Genomic DNA, 25,617 nt, shown 5'->3' with positions numbered 1-25,617 from the left:
TGGCACAGCAGGTTGGAGTTCAGCACTGCAAAGCTGGTATGACCACCTCAGTGCGAGTTCAATCCCGCGCCCCAGAGGTGACTCATATGGCACAGCAGACCTCTCCTGACTCGTCCACTGCTCCCCTCAGCAGTGTACCTTATCAGTCTGCCTGTTCTGCTCCCCACTGTGTCTCTGGTGAATCCTCTCACAGCCCCTCCACCTCTGGCCTCTATCCCCATTCTGTATGCATAAATAAATAAAATCTTAAAAAAAATTCTTGAGATGAACTGGATGTTGTAACAGCTGCCCTCTTGGGTTTAGGTGTTGTTCTTTCTCAGAAGCCATGCTTGAATCTGCATTATACAATTTTTTGGTGCTTTATTTGACTAGCCCTGGTGATATTTCGTCTTTCAGTCTTGGCACTCTGGCTAACTTCCCAAGATGATAGGCCTTAGAACCACAGTAGTGGCACAGTGTGTGAGTCTTACTGTCACTTTTTCCAGTTGAAGATATTTCCTTCTTCATCTTGTTTCTAAGGCAAAGATCAGACAATCCAGAAGAGTCCCCGGCAATTGTTTTCTATGAGTGCCAGGCATTTAGCAGACCATATTGGATAACAGTTGACAGGTTAGAGTGGTCCCTTAGGTTCCAAGCTTTCCCTCTTGAAGAGGCAGGAAGGAGGACCAGGCACTCTACCCCCACTGCATGAATCCCAGCATTGCTTCCTCATAGAAACTGAGAGTGTTGCTTAGAGATGGAGTCATCTCAGTGGCTTTCCTCTCACTATACAGCTTGTTTTTAAAAAAACCCAATTCAACCTCCAGTGAACACTTGTTGGACTAGAATTTCAGGGTTTGGGACTCAGGCTTAGATGACTGGTAGCTAGCTAGGGTTGACAAGGAATAGCGCCACTGGGAAGAAACTTGGGCCTCTCACCTGCTGTGAAGTGTCATTGTGGCCCAACTGCCTCTTCTACATGCTCATTTGATGGGCTCTCTCCTTGACTCTCTATGCAAAGTGCTCTGTGCATTCTCTAACCTATGACTTGTAACGGTGTCTCTAGCTTCCCCTTTCCTTGGGAATTGTTTCTTTCCATACCTTTGTGTTTTCCATTGTACTTTATAAACTGTCAGCTGTGTGTTGTGAATGTGAAGTGTGGAGGAATCGTTTGGCCCTGATGTGGGAACTGACCAGAGCACCACTACCATTGTGAGCACACTGGACAGACCTCCCAGTTTTAGAGGCTTGGGTAGGCCGGAACAGAGAGGTAACCAGGCTAGTGAGCAAGCTCTCCTGCCTGCACAGCAGAAGAGATGGGGCTCAGCTGAGCTATGCTCTGGGGTTGCCCAAGAGAAGGTACCCAAGAGCTGTGGAGGAAGCAATTGTGCCATGGAGAAGGGGTTGGTGAGGGGCGTGGTGGCATTAGGAAGTACACATCCCTTCAAGTGTCTGAGAATGGAGGAGAAATGGGTGACTTGGGTTGTAACATTTTTCCAACTTTCACTTGAGTTGTCAGAAAGTCAGGGGAAATAATCAGGTCGATGACAGTTGAAAAACAATTAACAGCAATTCCAGACTAAAGACATTTGAGGCAGTGCCCTGAAGTAGTCACGGTGATTGTGTTTGCTGGATGACATTGACTATGTGTGTAATAATAATTTGTCCTTGGGGGTTCTATTTCCTACATGGTTTCCCTTTTATTGCCTACAACTCTGGATCTTACTACCCAGCTAAAGAAACTGGGGCTCAGTGAAGGTTTCCTATCTCCCTCCCCATCCCATACTAAATAGTTCTTTTCACTGTGTACTTATTTTGAGGTATAATCTTTATGAAAATGCATCTATAGGATTAGAAAACTTTGGGTATATGTTTTACTCTTCTCCCCCATTGCATTCCTCTTTATATCCTCAGTATCCAAACACATGTCACCATTTGATAATTTCAGTTGGCAGAAGTTAGGTCTGTAGCACTTTTCTTGCCCCCTTGATGTGTGTCCACCCTGTCTGTGTAGGGACCAAGGATGTTTACACAGAGATGTGGTAACCAGCCCAAACAGGAAGTGGTGTGTCCACAGAAGCGGTTATTTATCCCACTGAGTTCTGTAGGTTCACTAAGGTTGGGGATGTGTCCTGCTCTGGGGCATGGTTAATGGGGAGCACTGTGACTCCAAGTCCCTTAACCAGACCACAAGTGGTCTAGCACACTCTGAAATTTTGTCAAATTTTGTCACCAGTCGAACTCGATTTAATTTGCAGGAGTCAGGAGGGATCTTTTATATGGTGCTTTCTCCTATTTGACACCCCTTTATGCTTTGTTAATCAACAGGAGCTTGAAGAAATCCGCAAATGTGGAATGAAAAACTTCCGTAACATCCAGGTTGATGAAGCTAATTTATTGACTTGGCAAGGGCTTATTGTTCCTGTGAGTATTGAATGCTTCCACTTCTTATCAGATTATTTAAGGTGATATGTATGCTATTGGGCTCTGCTCCTATGTAGCTTCTTAGTATAGGCAGCCAGCAGATGCACAGAGACTGGCTGCCACTCGAGGGTAATACGGTAGGGACTATAGCCTTAGAATCCTGTCTTTGCACTGATTTTGTAACATTCTGGGGTCCCGAACATTTCTGGTTAACTTATCCTGGTTAACCTGGGGAAGAAATGTGTTCCTGTGCTCCTGTTCTCCCCGCTGACTGCCTGGCTTCATTGTCCAGGCAGGGACCACCTTCTCTGCTCTCTCGGGATATGGTTTTCTCCTTGCTTTAACCTTCAGAACATCTGATTTTATTCTTGGTTTGTGCCAGTATGTGTCTCCCGTTTGTCTCAAACCTTGCCTAATGACCCACCTGTTTCCCAAACCTATTATCTTTTTTGGGGTTTCTGCCTCTGGTGCCTGGCTTCCCCTCCCACCTGCTGCCCCTGCATGAGACTTCTCCACTTGTTTCACAGACTTCTGTTTTCACTTGGGTTTGGGCCTCCTAACAATGGTTTTCTTGTGGCCTCACTGCCCTCTTCATTTAGTGTCTGCTATTGCTCCATCTTTTCATCTCCTCACCCCCTTAGAGACCTGTCCTATACTTATAGCAGCTTGCAATCCCAGTTTCCCTACTCTCCTGAAACCATTTCACACCAAGTGCAAGGGTTTCCTTTAGTCCTCACACTTTTTCTCACTTGGCAACCCTGGAAATTCTTTGCTCGCCTAACATTTGGAGCCTTCGTACCAGCCTTCAGTTCTATAACCACCATGCCACTCACTCTATCTTGTTGCTTTCTCTTAATTTTTGAACGGATCTTGCTAGTCTCTTGCCTTTCTCTCATTCCTTTGTTTCTTGGGAACCCTGCTTCCAACATCATAGATGATAGGTTACCATCGTACATGAAGGAGTTCCGTCTCTGTCTCCATTCTTGCCTTCTGGAGCCCCACATCAGCTTCACTTGACTATTAGGTGCTTTCCGGTCTCCCTGGCACACATCCTAGACTTCTGTAGGAGTGTTCCCCTTCCTTCCAGCTCTTCTACATCTGCTCACCTCTTTTCACCCCCACTTGCCTTTTGAGCCTCAGATCCTGTCCTTTGCTCTGTGCTTGACCCTGTCTTATATTGTTGAATAAAATCTCTCCTTATAGGCAGCTTGGCTACTTTGTCAAAGTGGAACGTGGAGCATGCTTACTTTATAAGCTTCTTGATGGGTTATGAGAGCATGCCTTTGTTAAAAGTCCATGGAAATTTGAACGGCAAATAATGGTTTGTAATATATTTTCATAGTCATTTGGATAACTAAGTAATTTGGATAACTTAGTAATGTGTCAGTACTCAAAATTTTAAATTCTGGTTTTGGAGGTGAGTTCTTTTGATTTTTCAAGACTTGGAGTTGGTAGGATGTGGGCCACAGGTGTAGGTGGTGTTCCCTGACGGGGAACAGCTGGTCAGGTTTGAGCAGTGTATCCTTGTGAATTCGCACCCTGAGAAAGTGTACACCGTTCCCACACCTGTCAAAGAAGGCTCTTCCCGAAGCATACACTAAGTCCTCTCTGGTTTTCTCTAGGTGGAGACTATAAAATGGATTTTGGTCTCACTAAGTCTAAGGTAGAGACTGACTGGTAAAATCCCAGTGTGTTGAGCTGAGGCTCTGGGGAATGTCCAAGTGAAGGCTTTGCCTTCCATAGGAACTGGGTCTGCACAGGAAATCTTTACCAAAACTCATTTGTTGTGCACTCAGATGGAGTGAAAGCAGAACCAGATCGATAAAGGTATGGTGGCCTAAAAATGTGTCATTACAACACGGTTCTGGTTCTCAGGAACAGCTTAGTAAATATGCCCTACTTGCTTCAGAAAGGGGCAAGCCCAGTCCCCTGGGGAAGAAAGGTAGGCGGTAAGACTGGAGAGTTGTTTCCTAGATACTTCATTGTTACCATGGCAGTTCAGCTTTATTCCCTTTAAGCACTAGTTTCTATATACATTTTTTAAAAAGATTTATTTATGCATACAAGAACTGGGATACAGGCCATAGTTGGGAGGTCGGGGGTGAGAGGATTCACTGGAAACAGAATGGTGAAGCAGCGAGTTAGACAGGAGAGGTCTGCTGTACCATGGGTCATCTCCCTGGCTGGGGATAGAACTTGTCCTGCAGTGGCTGCTGGATAGCTTCATAGTGCTGCGCTTTAACCCCTTGTGCCACTAGAGAGGGCCTCTCCTCAGTGTTTTTAAAGGGGATTTTGAGTGTCAGGTACTCAGTGCCAGACTGTGGAGTCCCACTCAGTCCTCCCTGCCCCCCTACTGGCTGGGTGATCTTTGGCAAGTTATGCAGGTTGTCCCAGTATCCTTAACTCTAAAAGTAACACATCTCGTTGTGGTAAAAGTTTAATCAATGACTTGTGTGAAATGTGCAACCTTTGTTGTAGTTAAAAGCTTTTGTAGCACATCCATAGAAAGCTATTTGGCAATGGGTAATAAAGAACCTATGAAAACAAACATACAGAAAGATAATTATTGCCAACTTGATAGGTGCAAAAGTTCCCAGTTTGCTTTGTGTCCTAGTGCATTCTGTGCTGCTGTATAACAGAATGCAAGAGAGTGGTAAGTTTATGAACAACAGAAACTTACTTAGGGTTCTGGGGAGTTGGGATGAGGCTGAGGGCTCTCTTCTGGGTCACTGATTTTTTGTATCCACATGTTGACAGGGCTAGCTCTCTGGGGCCTTTTTTATAGACATTGTTCCTTTCACAAGGGCTCTATTCTAATGATCTTGTTATCTGTGAGGTTTTTTGTTGCTGAACTATGGGAATGGAATGTTGAGATATGATATGTTAATTCTTTGGGGAAATATATTTCAGCTTAATATTTTCTTTCAAAGATTTTTGTGTGTGTGTGTGTGTATACAAGAATTGGGCATTAAGCCAGAGGTGCGGGTGTGTGTGTGTATGTTTGTGTGTGTTCACCAGGGACAGAGTGAAGAGCATAATTAAGCTACTAGAGATGTGCGCGCGCGTGCGCGCGTGTGTGTGTGTGTGTGTGTGTGTGTGTGTTCATCAGGTATTCTTGGTATAAATCCCATTTAGTCATGGTGGATAATTTTTTTTTTTAAGATTTGTTTGTTTGTTTATATATGCATACACACATACATACATAAATGAACTGGGGTGGAGGCCAGAAGTGCAGGGGGCAGGGTGTGAGAAAAGATTCACCAGAAACAGAGTGGAGATCAGAACAGGTGATTGAAATACACTGTTGAGGGGAGCAATTGGCAAGACAGGAGAAGTCTGCTGCACCATGTGGGTCAGTAATCTGGCCTGAATCTATCTTCTGCTGCAGTGGCTGCGAATCCCTTCCTGATGCTGAGATTTAACTCTTTGGTGTCAACTGTTCAGGATTTCTGCATCAAAAGTCATAAGGAATTTTGAACTACAATTTCCTTCTTGTAGTGTTCTTTTTCTAGCTTCAGGATGGTACTGACTTCAGCTTTTTGGAAGAGGATTGATGTTAATCTTTTAAATTTATGGCACAGTTCACCCATAAAACCATCTAATTCAAGATTTCCCTTTGTTATGGGATTTTTGCTGACTGATTCTCTTATTATAGTTCTTACTCTTTTTGATTAAGTTTTGGTAGAAATTTATCTCATCCAGGTTATCTGTTGTCTTGCAACTATTCATAGTCCTCTCTTATAATCCTATTTTACTTATGTAAAATTGGTAGTAATGTCCCACTTTCATTTCTGATGTCAGTAATATGAGTCTCCTCTCTTTTTTTCCTTAGTCATTTCAGGTTTGTCAGTTTTATATCTTTTCAAAGAACAACTTTTGGTTTCAATTGTTACATACATGTCTGTATATACATATGTATACACTCGAGTGTGTGTGTGTGTGTGTTGTTTTCCCATACCTTTTTTCTTTTGTCCTCCCTGTAATTGCTAGTATTTACTAGCTTTGGGGTCCCCCCCCCATTCCTTAAGGTTTCCAGTTGTTTGAAATCTTTTTTCTTGTAAGTGTTTAGAGCTATAAATTTTCTTTGCTTCTTTCTTTCTTCTTTTTTTTTTTTTTAAGACTTTATTTATGCATACAGAACTGGGCTACAGGCCATAGGTGCAGCAAGTGAGAGGATTCACCAGAGACAGATTGGGGAACAGAACAGGCAGATCAATGAAGTACACTGCTGTGGGGAGCAGCGGGTGGGGTCTAGGGAGTCTGCTATGCCATGTGGGTCACCACCCTAGCCAGGAATCAAACTCATGCTACAATGGCTGTGGATAGCTTCACGGTGCTTTAACCCGTTGCACCACCGGGGAGGGCCTGTTGTAAAGATATATTATCAAACTAATCAGTGTAACTTGTAAGGCAGTAACAAATCTGTTACACATTTTAAACATTAATTCATTAAATGTTAATTATATGTTAATTGATTATTAATTAATAAAAAGTGCAGCTGTCCTGCCCACCTGTGACTATTCAGGTGCCTCCCTTTTTCTCCTTTTCCTAATAAACCTGTCCTTTTAAAATGTAAAATAATCATAATAATAAATGCTATTTTTTATTAAAGGTAATATTCTACTAGCATTCTACTGAATTAGGTTGACATATTTGATGCTCAAAATACAATTCCAAGTTACCTAATCATAACTTTTAGGATCTTGCTAACATCTGTGCCCTGGGTTTATTGAACAGTGAGTCTTTCTTTTTCCTCTAAAAGGAATTCCCCCCTCCCCAACAAACCACAGCTTCCTTTCCCTACTTATTAGTTGTCTGATTCTAGGCAAGTTACTAGTGTTCTTGATTTTTCTCATTGCTAAAAAGAAATACATTTTCCAAGAGTATGTTTAACTTTCACATATTTGTGCGTTCTGGTTAAATCCCAGTGATTAGAAAAAAAATACCTATGTGATTTCAACCTTTAAAATTTACTTAAGGACTTGTGGTCTGTGCTAAGTAATGTTTCATATACCCTTGAAAAGCTGTTGTTGGATGGAGTATCCTGTATGTATTTTTTTTAGGTCCAGCTCTGTCATTAGGTCATTCAAAGACCTATTTCCTTATTGCTCTTCTGCCTTTTTACTGAAACTGGACTATTGAAATTGCTTTTATTTTAGAACTTTTATTTCTTTAATTTCTCTCTTCAAGTCTGACAATTTTTGCTTTATATATTTTGGTCCTTATATTTGCTCATTGTGTTTGTTTCCAGTTGTTATATTTTCTTGATGCGTTGAACATTTTACCTCTTGTAATCTTTTTTTTAAATCTATTGTCTCTTGGGCCACAGTAGTGGTACAAGGGATTATGTGTCAGTACTGTAAAGCTGTCAGCAGCCACTGTAGCTCAAGATAGATCCACAGCCAGGGAGCTAGCCCACAAGGCGCAGCAGATCTCTCCTGTCTCACCCGCTGTTCCTCTCAGCAGTATATTTCAGTCACCTGTTCTGCTCCTGGCTGTGTCTCTGGTAAATCCTCTCATCATCCCACATACTTCTGGCCTACATCTCAGCTCTTGCATGCATGCATAAATAAATTTTTTTTAAAAATCTGTTGTCTGTTAATATAGCCACAACAGTTCTCTTTTGGTTACTTAGCATGACGTATCTTTTTCTACCCTTTACTTGTAACCTCTTCCTTTGTATGAGAAGTAAGTCTTTAGTAGATAGCACATAGATTGTTTGTATTTTTTCACCCATTCTGGCAATCTCTGTCTTTTAAGTGGGAAATTTATTCAACAGTTAACCTTTCAAATAATTAGAAGAAAGAACTTGTTTCTATTATTTACCTCTCCCCCCCCCCCAGATATCTTCTGTGCTTTTTATTCTTAACTCTTGCCTTTGTGGTATTTAGTTGTTTTTTTGTGATACATCCTTTTGATTCCTGCCGTCTTTCCTTTTTTGTATCTTAAGTTGTTTTTGAGAAGCTACCTTGAGAATTACAATTAACATCTTTCTCTTTTAACACCTAATTTGCCTAGTACCAATTTAATTTCAATAGTATGTAAACTCTGTTTCCATATAGGTCCAACTCCCTTACCTACCTCTGTATTATATTATTGCTATTGCAAAGGGGGCGTTATAACCCAAAAGTGTAATATAAATACTGGCTTTTATATTTTCCTGTGTGGTTACCTTTACCATGTCCTTGTTTTCTTCAAAAAGTTTTAAGTTACTGTCTAGTGTCCTTTCATTTAGCCAGAATGGCCCTTTTATATTTCTTTTAAGACAAGGCTACGAGTGATAAAAATCTGTTTTTGTTTATCTGGGAGTGTCTTAACTTTTCCTTCATTTGTGTAGGATAGTTTTTCCTGACAAGTGTTTTCCTTTAGTGTCTTAAATGCATCACCCTACTGCCTTCTCACCTCCTTGGTTTCTGGGAAGAAATCAGTGGTTTATCTTATTTACTAAGATCCAATTTGTCTTATCTGATAAGCCACCTTTCTCTTACTGCTTTACTAGACTACCTCTTTGTTTTTGATGATTTGATTGTGTCTTGGTATGGGCCCCTAAGTTGACCCAATCCTGTTTGGGAGCAGGGTCATTGACCTTCCTTCCATGGAATTTGGGGCTTTTGGGGGGCCTTGTTTCTTCAAATGTTATTTCTGCCCTTTTTCTTGATTCTTTAAGGATTTCCCCATCCTGTGTATGCTTTATTTTTTTTACATCACTGGTCGTTTTTTTATCACCAGTGTTCCTCTCTTGTGTGGTCTTCCTACCCATATTCTACCTCCAAATCACTACCTTGCTCCCCTTGTCCAGTTACTCTTAACTTCTACCTTACTGCACACTCTAGGTGGATACTCAGCCTGTGAGCTTTATCCTTTTTCCTGGGGAGAACATTCACTCCTGCTGGACCACAGGAGACCAGACTGCTCAAGTCCCCAGGAGCAGCTGGGAGGCAGATCACAAGGTAGAGCACTTAGGAACCTCTTGTAGGGTGGTAGGTGTGTAGACAGGTTCCCCAGACTCCTTAATTTTGGAACTTCCTAAGGAATACGACACTGTCCTGTTTTCTCCAGATCGGTGTGGTCTCTTGGTGCTGTGTCTCCTCATTCGCACTGATCGTCCCAGCCATTCCAATGACTGTCACATACCGTGTATGTTTATCTGCTTGATGGTGTCCCATGAACATGTATGTACCTAGGTTCTGTTTGCTGGTTTCCTTTTTTTTTTTTTTCTTTCTGCTCCTCAGGAAACTTGTCCTGCCTTCAAGTTTTCTGATTCTTATACCTACTAAAATCTATGGTTTAATTAATCAATAATTAAATTCTGGAGCATTTTAATTATTATAGTGCTCCAACATTTCCATTTGGATCCTTTTGTATGATTTTTTTCTCTTCATTGTCTCATTTTGTTCAGCGATCATTTTTATGGTTTCATTTAGTTATTTGCCCATGATTTTCTGTATCTCTGTGTGTGTGTATTTAAGATAGTTGGTTTTACTTCTTTATCTAGTAATTCTGATTTTGACTTTCCTGATCAATAGTTTCTGTCAGTTAGTTTTTCTCCTCAATGGGCCATATTTTTTTATATGCTTTGTATCCTATTTCTTGGTAAGCTTTGTGATAGAAAACTGGATGTGTGAATGTTATAATGTGGAAACTTGATTCCCCCTTTTCTCTGGGGTTTGCTATTTTTAATTGTTGAAGGTTCAGTTATTATCAGTCAGTATTTGACTGAATTTTCTTTGATTACCTGGAGCATTTCTAAAGTGTCTCTGTCTTTACAAATTGACTCTGCTGGGGCACTTCTTTAACAAATAGCTAGGCCAGTTACAGTTCTGCTTTTGCCTTCACTCCTACTTAGATTGAACCTTATGTTACTACAGGTTAAGCCCTAGATCTTCTCAGGGCATGTATCCCATTCTAGGCCTGTACATGGTTTTCTCAATTTCCCAGACACTTTTGAGTACCCTAATTGTCCCCTGACTTTCACTCTTTGACTTTGGGCAATCTATTACATGTCTCAACTATTGCTCCTGCTGGCTGTGGTTTTTTTGTTGTTGTTGTTGCCTTACTATATTTCTAAGCAGTGCCTACTGTTTTCCATCCTCTGTGGGTTCTGAGTAGGGAAAAACAAAGATGAATACCTGTGCATTCCTTCAGGTAACCACAAGACAGATTAGAACAGACTCAGTAATTTATGAATAAGGTCTTCTCTGCTCCCCATGGAACCAGGGACCAGGCTCCACACTGGGAATGGAGACTACCATCAAGATTGTCTGCTGTTCAGTCAGGGAGGGGGTGAGGTAAGAGCAAATAAAATAGCCACAAAGCTTTTTTCACTTTTTTTTTTTTCCTGGATTCTGTGTTCATTTGGTTGCTGTAGAACTTAGGCTATTTTCCAGAGTTCTGACAGTTTCTGCAGGATTTTTTTAAAACTTCTATGGCAGAAAGGGAATTTGGAGGCCTGACATGCCATTTTCCTGATTTCTCACACCAAGTTTTTGTCTTTTATTCAGGAATGAGTGGATTTGACTAAGTACTATGTTCCTGTCAATTCATTTTTTTTTTCTTTTTAAAAATTTATTTATGCATGCATGCTTGCATATAAGAGCTAAGATGTGGCCCAAGATGCAAGGGTAAGGGGGGCAGGCGAAAGGATTCACCAGAGACAGTGGGGAGCAGAACAGGTGACTGAAATACACTGCTGAGGGGAGCAGCAGGCAACACAGGAGAGGTCTGCTTGCGCTATGTGGGCTAGCTCCCAGGCCTGGGTATCTTATGCTGCAGTGGCTGTGCTGATAGCTTATAGTGTTGAGACTTAACCACCACCAGGGAGGCCCCCTACTGTCAACTCAAGTTTTAGGATTATCATAGTGGCCTACTAATTAAACCCCTCTTTTAGTATTAACTTCTCTGTGTTTAGGGTGATAATTTTTTATACCATCATATTAAATTTGTTTAGTGTGCTTGTATCTCTGTTCATATGTGAGCTTGAATTGTGTGCACATGTGCATGTGTGTGTGTGTGTGTGTCTTTGTTGGTGGATTTCACAAGATGGTCGTATTGGCTTGATGTATCACGAAGTAGAAATTTTCTTTTTTCTGTGTTCTCATTGGGTGATTTGCTTTTATGGTAATTTCTGCTTTTATGAACTAACGTCTTCTGTTTTCCTTGGTGTTTGTTTGCTCTTTGTTTTCTAACTTCATGATTAGACTATTAGCTCTTTAAGGCTAGGATTTGTCCCAGTTTGAGTTCCTTTCATGCTTAGGCTTCTCCTATGCCATGCTGTTGTTAGCCTGAAATCATGGTTCTGTTGCTGGTTTTACCTTTGAGAAGGTAATACATGCACAGGTCAAAACATTCTAATAATAGTAAGTCTTCCTTTTTACTGTCTCTGCCTAAGTTACTGATCAAATAAGTGCCTGCCTCTCACAGTGGTCAGAAGGAATAAATAAGTCAACAATGTTCTTGTGCCTGGCACAGAGCAAATGTTGACATTAGCTAATGTATTTAATGCTGTAATCAGACTGCTTGAGATTGCTTTGCCTTTGGACTTCAGAACTAGAGTGTGAGTCCGCTCTGTATCATTGAGGCCTTCTATATCAAAAGGATGACTCAAATAATTGTTTTCAAAATGAAATAAAGGTTCTCTGGAAAAGCCCGGTACTCCTTTGGTGTTTCTTCTGCCAGCCTGTTGAGAAAGGAAAACAGTCTCTCTGACATTATATTGTTTCTCTGCTGGCTCCTGACGCTCCCTGCACTCCTTTTACTGCCCATATACACCATGTTTTGGTAAAGTCCTTCTGAATATTTTTTTGGCATTTGCATTAAATATACAGATAACTCCCCATTTCACAAACTGGAACTACTTTTGCCTCTGCAGTCCTTTTCATTTCATAGATTTTTTGCACCACCTCACAAACTTAATACCACGTCTCTGATACCTATACTCAGATATTGGCCTCTTTTGAGGAGCTTAGTTCCCTTGTCCCATGACTATAGGTCAGAGTTCTCCACTAGTTAACTCTGAGTTGTTCTAAAGCCAGAATACTCAAAACTAGTTGTCAAGTTAAATACCTGTTTAATTTTCTCGGGTTCCACTGTGTCTCTTCCCATCTATGAAAGCATGCATATATACCCCTTCTAATTAATGGGCCACCATCATTCTCTTCCTGAGTCTCCTCTGAAAGGCTCTGTATCCAGGTTTTTAATGTATTATGTCCTCTTCTGTGTCACTTTTTTAAATAAAGATTTATTTATTTATGCATACAAGAACTCTAGGGGTACAGGCCAGAGGTGTAGACAGACAATGAGAGGATTCACCAGAGACAGAGTGGGGATCAGAACAGGCAGATTGACGAAGTACACTGCTGAGGGGAGCAGCGGGCGAGACAGGAGAAGTCTGCCACGTCATGTGGGTCACTCCCTGACTGGGGTTCAAACTCATGCTGCAGTGGCTGTTCATACCAGTAACTTCATACCTATTGTGCTTTAACCCACTGTGCCACCAGGGAGGACTCCTGTGGTACCATTTATAAAAAAGTTATTTTTGACTGCAAGTAGGAAGTCCCCAACTCTGCTTGGCTGTTCAAAAAGGGAATGTTACTATACCTGACTAAATGTCTTGTTGGGTGGGCACTCTGGGCAGGTTGATCCACTGCCCCAGTGATGTGAGCGAGACCTGAGATTCTATCTTATTTCTCTTGTGCTGTGCTCATTCCATTCTGTGCAGTTTTCTAGTCAGTCATCAGATAGCTGTTGCAGTTAGGAAATTGTGCAGCCCCCACAGGTAGGAAAAGCCTGTCTCCTTATTTTGAGATGATTATTGATTCTCACATAATTATAAGAAATGATGTGGAGATGGCAGTAATACCCTTCATCCATTGTATAGTTATCACAGCCAGAAAACTGACAGTGTTACAACTCACCACTGCAATTTATATTTCCTTAGGGGTGTGTGTGTGTGTGAGAGAGAGAGATGGAGATGCAATTTTAACATATGTGAGGTTTAGTGTGACTAAGAAACTAAGGTACCTATTGTAGAAACTACCTCACTCAAACACACAGAATGCTCACATCTCAGTATCTGGAGTTAGAACACATGGCCATTCCCCAACCATGTCTTCATGATTGGCCAGGGTATGGCAATTACTGTAATGGGAGTAGACTGTGAACCTCAGTTGTACTTAACTTTCCAGTAGTCACATTGTTTTATTTTTTAAGATTTATTTATTTATATATACAAGAACTATGGTACAGGGCAGTGGAGGGGGGCGGATTGAGAGGATTTACCAGAGATAGAGTGGGGATCAGAACAAAGAGATTGACCAAAATACACTGCTGAGGGGAGCAGTGGGGAAAACAAGAAAGGTCTCCCACGCCATGTGGGTCATCTCCCTGACTGGGAATCAAACTCATGCTGCAAATGCTGCAGTGGCTGCAGATAGCTTCTTAGTGCTGTGTTTTAACCCCATGTGCCACCAGTGAGGGCCCACATTTTTTTTTAAGATGTTATTCATTTTGACAAATCTTTTATTTAATACAATATATAAAAAATATTCAGTGTTATTAGTGTAGTTGTGACATCTCAATTTGTAATCCAAGTGGACTTCCCACCACCAGTTCACCCATGTACCATCACCACAGTCCCGTGTGCTTTTCCTGCCCCAGTTTTGATCCTGTTCCCCTTTCCACCCTGGTAAAATGTCTCTGGTTTTGTAGTTGTTTTGTTTTTTTCATCTTTATTACAATTGCTTCTCCCCCCCCCGCCCCCCTTGTGGCTCCTTATGTTCCTGCTATGAGTGAACTCATCTGGTATTTTTCTTTTTCTGGCTTAGTTCACTAAGCATGATCCCTTCCAGCTCCATCCATATTGCTGCAAAAGACATGAGTTTATCTTTTTTGGTTGCTAAATAATATTCCATTGTGTATATGTACCATATCTCATCTACTTTTGGGCATTTGGGTTGATTCCACATCTTCCCTGCTGTAAATAGAGCAGCAATAAACATAAGGGTGAAGGTGTCCTTTTGAATCAGTGTTTTTGTGTCCTTTGGGTTACACAGTATAGATTTTGACCTGTAGATTCCCCCAATCACAATGAAGTAGCATTACATATGCAAGTAAAATTGTGGTTTTGCTAGCAAAGAAATAAGGGGATTGTTAACTGAATGGCATGTTAGGGTCTTCTACATGTAAGTCCACAATGTGATTTTTGCTTTATAGCTTGTATGGATGTCTCTCTCGGTGTTCTGGTTTGAGCAGAGGCCATTACTGATTCTTTACCATTGCCTATCCCTAGTACTGTGTATTACAGTTAATAGACACCCTACAGCTTATGAATTGAATTTGTTGTTCTCACGGAGCAGTATTCTTTTTTTTTTTTTTTTAAGCTATTTTAGAGCAGTATTTCTTAGAGGATTTGCACTGCAAACTGCATTTTGATGTGTGCACATGAATTTGTCTGCGATTGTCACTGTTTATTGTTCACTAGATGATAGTAGCCACCCTGTCATTGAGACAACCTAAATGCATACTCAGGGAGTTCTAAACTTCCCCAGGGCAATACTGTCCTCAGTTGAGAACCAGTACTCCTGAGTTAAACTTTGATTTTTTTTTTTTTAAAGATTTATTTATTTGTGCATACAGAACTGGGGCACAGGCCAGAGGGTCAGGAGCAGCGAGAGCTTCACCAGAGACAGAGTGGGGAGCAGAACAGGCAGATCTACGAAGTACACTGCTGAGGGGAGCAGCGGGCGGGCCAGGAGAGGTCTGCCATGCCATGTGGTCACCTCCGGGGCAGGCGGGAATCGAACTCATGCGGAAGTGGCTAAAGATTCTCAGTGCTGTGCTTTAACCCGCTGCGCCACCAGGGAGGGCCTAAACTTTTATTGTTTTTATATAGTTTTATTGAGATTCACAAACCATGAATTTCACTCATTTGAAGTGTACAGTTCAGTGGCTTTTTAATACCTTCACAGAGGTAGTTCATGTATGTATAAATAAATAAATCTTTTTTTAAAATTGAAAACCATGTGGGATATAACAAAAATACATGTGAGGTCTTACCACAATCTTAGAACATTTTTCTTACCTCTCCCTCCAAAGAAACCAACTTTTGAGCCATCACCCCATCCTTCCAAAGCTAGGCAACCATTGATCTACTTTGTTTGTCTCTGTATATTTAGCCGTTCTTCATTTCATATAAAGGAAATCATTCAATATTTGACCTTTTGTGTTTGGCTTCTTTTCTTAGCAGAACATTTTCAAGATTCTATCATGTAGAAGAGAGTTATGAGGAGATAGAAACGACACCCACTCTGGAAGCCACAAATTCTAACCAAAATGCAATTTGCCTTGCATTTATAATTTAACTTAGTTTTTTTTCTTTTTGATTATTCACTTGTAGTTAGCTTTCATTTTTCTTTTTTTAAAGACTTATTTATTTGTGCATATAAAACTGGGGTACAGGCCAGAAGTGCAGGGGCGGTGAGAGGCTTCACCAGAGACAGAGTGGGGAGCAGAAAGGGCAGATTGTGAGGGGAGCAGTGGGTGGGTCAGAGAGGTCTGCTGCACCATGTGGTCACCTCCAGGGCAGGCAGGGATCAAACTCATGCGGAAGTGGCTTTAGCTTCCTAATGCAGTACTTTAACCCTCTGCGCCACCAGGGAGGGCCCAGGTTTGATTTTTAAAAGCAGTAATATTAGTTTTTCTTCCCTAATTAGTGGTAGTTCTGTTTCTATGTGAGTGACCTGGGATTTAAATCCTATCCTTATAGATTAGTCTTGAGGTTCTCACATCTCCTACTTTACTAGCTATCAAACGCTGTAACTGGTGACTAAGATATTCAGAGATCTGGAAAATGTTTACTCTTCTAACAAGTTCCAGGCTGGTCTAGGTTCTTCAGTCATTGTGTTCCAGGTATGTTAAAGACATAAATGCTGGTGTTGCTGTTGTAATCAACAAGAGAATGATAATTCCGCCATTCGGTTAATCTTTAAATGTGGATTCTGAGGATGCCTTAGGTCCCTGTTCTAAGGCATCTCCTGGACTAATGTAGACAGGGAATCTGAAAACTATATGGAAACCACCCCCCCCCCCCAACACAGCACTTCACACTGTCTTAGAAAAATACAAACTTCTTCCTTCTTTGAAAATACCATAATTAATCTTGTGATCCAGTGGATGCTGCTTGCACCTCCTTGCTCTTGCCTGAAACTTTGCCACCCATCTTTATGCAACAACTGGGAACACTGGCTGGTGATGGCTTTGGAATACCTGGTAGGGTTTTTTTTGTTGTTGTTGTTTGTTTTTTAATAAAAATCGAGATGGGGGCCCTCCATGATGGTGAAAGGGGTTAAAGCACAGCACTATGAAGCTATCTGTGGCCACTACAGCACAAATTCGATCCCCAGCCAGGGAGGTGACCACATGGCATGGCAGACCCCTCTTGTCCTGCCTGCTGCTCCCTCAGCAGTGTATTTCAGTCAGCCAGCCTGTTCTGTTCCCCACTCTGTCTCTGGTGGATTCTCTCACCACCCACACCTCTGGCCTGTACCCCAGTTCTCGTATGTATGTGTCATACATAAGCAAACAAATAAATAAATCTTTTTTAAAATATATTAAAAAACGTGGGATTTAATAAGCCATGTGAGGTCTTTAATGCAGCTAGACCTTGGGGTACTACAAACATTGTCTTTACAGATGAAGCAGGGTTGTTGAGTTGCTGTGGAAGAGTGGTAAAGGCAGTATCTCCAGACAGTAGGATAAGCTCAACCATTTCAAAAATCTAGGAGGTCAGGGTGCATGGGTAGGAGAGGGCAGTGTCAGTAACAAACTATGAAGTGAATGAGTGTAGTTACGGTGCTGTGCATACAAATCCCTGCAGATTAAGGGGGGTGTGTGCACACTCACAATTCACCTGTGTAAGAGGTGGCAGGAATGTTGTGATACTGACCCTTACCTCTTTTTCTGTGAAGGAAGTAACTGGGGTGTTGTGTTTTCTCTTCTCTACCTGTCCATATCCCAAATTTTCTACAAGCTTGGATTTCTCTGCTAGCAAAGAATGTTATTTTGGTAATGCTAAAAACTGGGTTTTGGAAAACTTTTTTTTTTTTTTAAGAACATTTATTTATTTATGTGTACAATAACTGGGCTGCAGGCCAGAGTTGCGGGAAGCTGTGGAGTGGAAGGACTCACCAGAGACAGAGTGGAGAGAGAACAGACAGACCTATTGAAGTATATTGCTAAGGGGAGCAGCAGGTGGGATGAGAGATCTGCCCCACCATGTGTGTTAGTTCATATTGCAGTAGCTGTTGATAGCTTGATAGTGCTGAGACTTTAACCCCTGCTCCACCAAGGTCACAGATTGTTCTTTCTTACCTCAACTTGAGGATTCCTCATTTGTGTGTGTGTGTGTGTGTGTGTGTGTTTCTTTGTTTTTGTTTTGTTTCAGTTTTAAATAGCATTCTCTTCTAATTTTTTTTCAAGATTGATTTATTTATGCATACGGAACTGGGGTATAGGCCAGAGGTGCAGGGGCAGTGAGAGCGTTCACCAGAGACAGAGCAGGGAGCAGAACAGACAGATCGATGAAGTACACTGCTGATGGGAGCAGCAGGTGAGTCAGGAGAGATCTGCTGCGCCATGTGGATCACCTCCGGGGCAGGGGCTCAAACTCTAGCTATGGAGCAAGCAGCTATGGAGCAAGCAGCTATGGCTGGCTTGCAGTGCTATTGCCTTAAACTACTGCACCACCAGAGAGATTTTAATAAAATTCTAGAATGGACCCTGAAGGGTGATACCATAGACACTAGACATTTCCTCCGTTCCCCTTGAATACCATGACCCAGCTATGGGGACCAAAAGCCAATAGGGCAGGTCTGGATTTGGTATCCTTAAGGTAGCAAAGATTGAACTTTGTTAACTTGCTGGGTGGAAAAGTATTAGCTATGGGCACAGGGTGCTACTGAGTGGCTGCTGTTAAGCTGAACAGAAGTGGTAGCTGATGGATAAAAGTCTTCATTCAGTTCACCTGACACTTGGAATGAAAAAGGGACTGTACTTTTGAATAGTCACTCATAAGTTCTGCTTGTAGTAGTGTCATACCATGGCACAATGCCATGCTGCAGCAGGCTGAGTCAAGGAGCTGGGAGGATTGGCCTGACTTCCTTGGTGTCTGTCAGTGAGCTAGCTGTGTGGTATCCTCACTGTATCACAGAGGAAGCGGTGACACAAAACTGTGCCTTCTGTGGGATGGATAAAGGACTTGGAGTCTTTACTCAAGAAAGGAAGGACATGGGGTGGAATAGAGCCTTTGAATTCTTGAAGTATTACTTTAGAAAGGAAAGATAAAATTTGACCACCACAGGATTAAGAAATACGACAAATGAGGAATTTGATGCCAAAGAGTTGACAAGCTTCCTCTTGGTCTTAGTTGTCATAAAATGGCTTTATGCCTTGGAAGATTGTGATCAATAGATCTGAGATTTTTACACTACTTGTGAGCTAACATAGCAGGCCACAGCTTATTGGATGCCAGGAGAATACATAAGACTCTCAGATAAAGTATTGCATCAGCTACTACTTTTGTTCAGCTTGACTGCAGCCACTCAATAGCACCCTGTGTGTACACTGATAAAGAAAGAGGAGTTGTGTAGTCAATGCAGGATGCTACTCAAGAGCAAGATCCTGGCCTTTATATTAAAAGAGAAAATGATGGATTAAACCGAACACTGGATTTAGAGCTTTAGGGAAGGGGAATCTACTGATATACTCCCGGTCCCCTCTTACTAACAAGGCATTCCACTGATCAATCCCTGGGACACAGAGTACTTCGATCAACAGCGCACCCCCCTCATTTTTCCGGTCATATCTAGTGATGTATACCCATTGTCCCAAGGCCATCAAGTCTCCTGCTCTTGTCTAAGTTGAAAGGAGCCTTGTATACACCCACAACAAAGGATAGATTAGTATAGCAGGCACCTTGAGCACCACAAGCACATCTGCATCAGTTCCCTCTACCCTTGGGTGAGTCCAAATGGATGCTTATACACACAGTGGGTTATTATAGGAGAAAAAGTTCAAAGCTCTACCTCACTTGTCATTTTTCTCAAGATGAGTGATATCAATACTTCCTGAGGGTTGCTGTCAGGGGGATGAATTGTAAATGAGACAGAAAAATGCACAACATAAAATGACACAAACAAGCATAATAAACTCTGGTCACATCTTATTTGTGCATGTATAGTCAGTATACTGACTAGAAGCAAAATAAAGGAAAATGGAATCTAACACAAAAGTAATACAGAAGTTACTTTCTCTTTTCTTAACCACACATTGGTTATTGAACAATAAGTACTTTCAATCAAAACACTTTTTAATTAAAAAAATTATTTTTTATGGGCCCTCCCTGGTGGTACAGTGGGTTAAAGTGCAGCACTATGAAGCTATCGCAGCCACTGCAGCAAAGTTCAATCCCTGGCCAGGGAGGTGACCCACATAAGGCAGACTTCTCCTGACCTGCCCACTTCTTCCTTGCAGCAGTATATTTCAGTCCATCTGCCTGTTCTGCTCCCCTCTGTTTCTGGTGAATCCTCTCATCCCCCACACTTTTGACCTGTATTCCAGTTCTGTGTGCACAAATAAGTAAATCTTTAGGGGGGGAAAATATGGATCAAACAAAAACTTTTTTTTAAAAGTTTATTGTTTGTTTATGTATGTAAGAACTGGGGTGGAGGCCAGAGGTATGGAGGTGAGAGGATTCGTCAGAGATGGAGTGGGAAACAGATCAGGTAGATCTACTGAAATACACTGCTGAGGGGAGCAGCGGGCAGGACAGGAAAGATCTGCTTGGCCATATGGGTCAGTTCCCTGGTTGGGGATCTAACTCTTGCCTGGTGCAATGGCTGGCAATAGCTTGATATTTTAGCCCCTGCACAACACTAGGGAGGTCTCAAAACACTTTCTTAATGTAAATGGGAAGTGGATAGTGACTTGGAATTTAGACATGGAGTTGTTTTGTTTTTGTTTTTTGTTTTGTTTTTTTAAAGACCTATTTGGCTAATCACCTACAGCACATTCATTCAGGAAAGAGGTAAGTAAAATTTAAAGCCTAACCTAATTTAGAATGTGTAAAAATCTCAGAAGAAACTAATTTTACATCTCAAAAGATTCCTTGGTATAGCAATATTAACTGAAGGAAATGCAAGGCATCCAAATAAGTGCAGGAATAACTAGAAAACACTGGTTGGGGCCATGTATAAAGATAGAAATGATGAAATCTTTGGGTAGTTTGATAATGAAATGATCTTGAGTTTTTTTGTTTTTGTTTTTTTTAAAGGATTTATTCATACATTATTCATATTGGCATACAGGCCAGCGGTTCAGGGGCAATGAGAGAATTCCCCAGAGACAGAGCAGGGAGCAGAACAGGTGGATTGATGAAATACACTGCTGAAGGGAGCAGTGGATGAGACAGGAGAGGTCTGCCACACCATGTGGATCACCTCTGGGGTCCAGGGATCCAACGCGCACTGAAGCAGTTGCGGCTAACTTGCCGCATCCTAACTCGTTGCACCACCAAGGAGGGCGTGATCTTGAGTTTGAAGCAAATTCCTGAAGTTATTTTTTTACATATCCAATTATTAAGATTCCGTGTAAGCTCTCCCTGGTGGCACAGGGGGTTAGGACACAGCACTGCAAGCTAGCCGCAAGCCGCTTCAGTGCGAGTTTGATTCCCCTGTCCATAGGTGATCTACATGGCATGGCAGACCTCTCCTGACCTTCCTGCTGCTCCCCTTAGCACTGTACTATGTTGATCCACCTGTTGTGCTCCCCACTCTGTCTCTGGTGAATCCTCTCATTGCCCCTGCACCTCTGGCTTGTACCCCAGTTCTATATGCATAAATAAATCTTTAAAAAAAAAACTTACATGTAGGCTCCAGTGTGCCTTTTCACAGGAAAAATTTAGCCCTACGAGTTAGCCCTAGAAATTGACATGTGGAGCTTTAGATCTTTATCCAGAAGGTATATCTTAATGCCTAATTTTTATATACCACCAACAAAAATCAAAGGGATATATAGGCAGTGAGAGATTTGATTGCACATGCTTGAAGAACGCCTTGTACTGAAAGATGCTCTGAAAGGTTAAGATGAGCTTGGCCAAGTCACTCTGGATGATGATCAGCTAAGCCTGTCCTGTCCTCTGTGACAACAGAACTGCTGTTTGCAGGTTTTTGCCCATGTGCCAGACATGTATCATCAAAATAGACTGGGTTCAGACTGCTCTTACCCCATTTTTTAGATGTTCAGAATGTTTATAGGTTTATCCAGCTAGGAAGCTCGGGCTAGAACTGCTAATGGGACTCATGCATTGCACAGGGCCTTGCATATTGCAAAAGGTTCAGGGGCAGTCCTGGGTAAAGAATAAACAAACTTAGCTGATCTCATCAACCAAAAGTCATACAGGACAGTTCTTTTTACATGGCTCAAACAGTATAAATGACCTAGAGTTTTACTTACAAAAAAAATTTAAATCACCCCTTGAAAACCAAAAACAGTATCTTACACTTACCCCCATTAACTCATTGGTGACAGTGAGTCTAGCTCTCTGGTAGTGAACAGGGTGGGGTCTGCTTCCACTTTGCTTTCTGTAGTGTGTTCCCCAAAGAAGAGATAGGGAAAATTTTGTTGTTTTCCAGCCCTGTCTTATCCTGACCTTTTCCATGTTTGTGAAGTTCTTTTTCCCCTCACAACATGTTTCCTCAGGCAGATCCAGTGTGGTCCCTCAGCCATCCTGCCCCATATCTTATCTTATCTCATGCTGCCCCTTCCCAGACTCTGTCTTTAGTTTTCTCAGCCTGTATTTCTCTCCTATTCCTAGCCTTCTCTCTCTGCTCTTATCCATCCTTAAAATACCCCACACCATATTTCTTCCACTGAGGGGGTGTGAAACATAAGTGATTGTGGGAACCTGGTGTGTACCCCCCCCCCCAGCCCCCAGCAGAGGAACTCTACTTTCTGGAGAATGCTCAGTTAGGGCTGGGCTTGAGGAAGAAGGGCAATGATGTAGGGGCTGCCAACAGTTCTGAGTGCTCTGCAGTAGTAGGACCAGGAGATCCAGAGTGGTAGGGAAGGGCAATAAGTAGATAAAAGACTTAACTCTATTATGGAGGTAGGGGAAGAGAGTCTGGAGCTCAGGTAGGAGGGGGCTTTCTCAGAGGTACCTGGGACCATGTATTCTAGTCCTTGAGGGTTAGCTCTTTGGGTGGTACTAGGGACAGAGATGTGGGCATGGTTCTGGTGTGGCCTGGTGACCACCAAGGAGCCAGGCTCCTTGATGGTTGCTAGAGTCCTGCCATCAAGTTGTGTGTTAGCTTTACCAGACCAAACAGGCCAGGATTTAGCTAACAAGGTCTCTTTTTTTGGCCTGTGCTAGTCTAGACTGGGTTGTTACCTCTTGTAGGACTCTTCATAGTTTTAAATAAAGAGCTACCGCAAACATGTCTGACAAAGGACTGTTATCCCAAATATACAACAAATTCTTTTTTTTTCTTTTTTTAATAATATAGTAGTTTATTTTTACATCATTTTGTGCATTTTTCCATCTCAGCTGTTATCCCCGTGGGCCTCCCACCACCAAATCACTCACCCATGCGCCATCACCATAGTCCAATGCATTTCCCTCCCTCCACTGTTTTTGATCAGTTCCCCACTCCACCCCCATAAAATGTCTCTGGTATATAACTGTTCATTATTTTCTTTCCTGGTCCGTTATACTCCTGCTATGAGTGAAACCATCTGATATTTTTCCTTTTCTTTCTGGCTTATTTCACTAAGCATGATCTTTTCCAGCTCCATCCATGTTGCTGCAAAAGGCATGTGTTTATTTTATTTTATTTTACTTTACTTTATTTTATTTTATTTTATTTTATTTGTGGTTGCCGAGTAATATTCCATTGTGTATATGTACCACATCTTTTTAATCTAGTCATCCACTTCTGGGCATTTGGGCAGCAATAAACATAGGGGTGTAGGTATCCTTTTGAGTCAGTGTTTTTGTGTGTCTTTTGAGTAGATACCTAGGAGTGGGATTGGTGGGTTATATGGAAGCTGCATGTTTAGCAGTTTGTACAACAAATTCTTTTTTTTTTTAATAATATATCAGTTTATTTTAAATCATTTTGTACTTTTTTTTTTTAATCTCAATTGTAATCCCCGTGGGTTTCCCATTACTGAGTCACCCGTGTGCCATCACCATAGTCCCATACATTCCCCCCCCCCATTTTTGATCCCATTCCCCACTCCACCCCCACAAAATGTCTCTGGTATATGGCTTTGTACAACAAATTCTTAAGAAAATAAACTGAATTTTAAAAATTGAACAGTCTACATATAAGTTTACATATAAGGTAGAATGTAAACTTTGGAAAGACGCTCAAAACCGTATGTCTTCAGGGAAATGAAAATTTAAAAAATATTTACTAGAATGGTATAAATTCAAAACAACTCCAAATGTCACCAGAGATATGAGGGAGCAGTTCTCATTGTTGATGGGAATGCAAAGTGATATGGCTGCTTTGGAAGACAGTTGTTAATGCCATACAAAACTAAACAAAATTCTGGACCTCCCTGGTGGGGTAAGGAGTTAAGTCACAGCACTATGAAGCTGTTCACAGCCACTGTAGCACAAGTTCAATTCCTGGCCAGGGAGGTGACCTATGGGTGAGGCAGATCTCTCCTGTCTCGCCCACTGTTACCCTAAGTAGTGTATTTCAGTAGATTTGTCTGTTCTGCTCCCTACTCTCTCTGGTTAATCCTCTAACCTCCCCAAACCTCTGGCCTGAACTCCAGCTCTTGTATGATAAAGAGATTATTAAAAAAAAAAATTTTTAAACAGGCCCTCCCTGGTGATGCAGTGGGTTAGGATGCAGCCCTGCAAGCTAGCCACAGCCGCTTCAGTTTGAGTTTGATCCCCAGCCCCGACGTGATCCACATGGTATAGCAGACCTCTTCTGTCTTACCCACTGCTCCCCACTGCTACCCACTGGTGAATCTTCTCACTGCCCCTGCACTTCTGGCCCGTACCCCATTCTGTATGAATAAATAATAAATCTTTAAAAAAAAAAAAGAAAACTTATATTTTTTGAGAATACTAATGTTTATAGCAGCTTTATTCTCAAAACTTGGAAGCAACTAACATATCTTTCAGTTGATGAATGGATAAATGTGGTATATACAGACAGTGGAATACTAACACCAAGAGTGAACCATAGTACATATAATGGATTTTTGGTGAAAATGATGTGTCAGTATAGGTGCATTAATTATAACAAATATACCACTCTAGCTGTTGAAGGTAAGGGGGTGATTATGTGAGGAGAACATACAGGAAATCTGCTTTACATACAGGAAACCTGCTTCCCTCTCAGTGTTGCTGTAAATATAAAACAACTCAAAAAATAGTTTAAGGAATAAAAGGATAAAAAAAAACAGCACATTGGGCCTCCCTGGTGGCGCAGTGGGTTAAAGCACAGCACTAAGAAGCTAAAGCCACTACCGCATGAGTTCGAATCCCGCCTGCCCTGGAGGAGATCCACATGGCGAGGCAGACCTCTCCTGGCCCGCCCGCTGCTCCCCTCAGCAGTGTATTTCATCAATCTGCCTGTTCTGCTCCCCACTCTGTCTCTGGTGAATCCTCTCACCCTCCACATCTCTGACCTGTACCCTAGTTCCATATAAATAAATAATCTTTAAAAAAAAAAAAAAAAACAAAAACCAACACATTAATCTCAGATCTTTTCACAGCCTGGCAGATATCTTGCTGTAGAAATAATACTGATTGTCGGTTTGCCGTGAAGATGATATGACTTAAGTTGATAATAGCATTTGAAAGAAATTAATTTTTCAAGTAAACTGCTAGAATATTCCTATCTCAGTAGGTTTATAAACTATGGTGTGTTCATTTTGATCTCTTGTCTTTCCCTCCAGGACAACCCTCCATATGATAAGGGAGCCTTCAGAATCGAAATCAACTTTCCAGCAGAGTACCCATTCAAACCACCGAAGATCACATTTAAAACAAAGATCTATCACCCGAACATCGATGAAAAGGGGCAGGTCTGTCTGCCAGTAATTAGTGCTGAAAACTGGAAGCCAGCAACCAAAACTGACCAAGGTGAAGTATGCACATATCCTTATATTTTTCCTCCTTCTAGAGATGTTGCTGTG

General features: G+C 41.6%; 1 protein-coding gene across 1 annotated transcript in view; it reads left to right on the top strand.

Moving 5' to 3' along the window:
* The window catches only part of UBE2L3 (ubiquitin-conjugating enzyme E2L 3), a 49,140-nt gene that overhangs the window by 14,052 nt on the left and 9,471 nt on the right, over window positions 1-25,617 (top strand). Inside the window, exons 2-3 of the mRNA XM_004680941.2 lie at window positions 2,308-2,403; window positions 25,378-25,564. Coding sequence (XP_004680998.1) covers window positions 2,308-2,403; window positions 25,378-25,564 — 283 coding nt within the window. The remainder of the gene's footprint in view (window positions 1-2,307; window positions 2,404-25,377; window positions 25,565-25,617) is intronic.

This window comes from Condylura cristata, unplaced genomic scaffold (genome assembly GCF_000260355.1).
Source record: "Condylura cristata isolate star-nosed mole 26May11 unplaced genomic scaffold, ConCri1.0 scaffold00011, whole genome shotgun sequence".
In the NCBI taxonomy this organism is placed as follows: Eukaryota; Metazoa; Chordata; class Mammalia; order Eulipotyphla; family Talpidae; genus Condylura; species Condylura cristata.
This window is presented reverse-complemented; position numbering and strand designations above follow the sequence as displayed.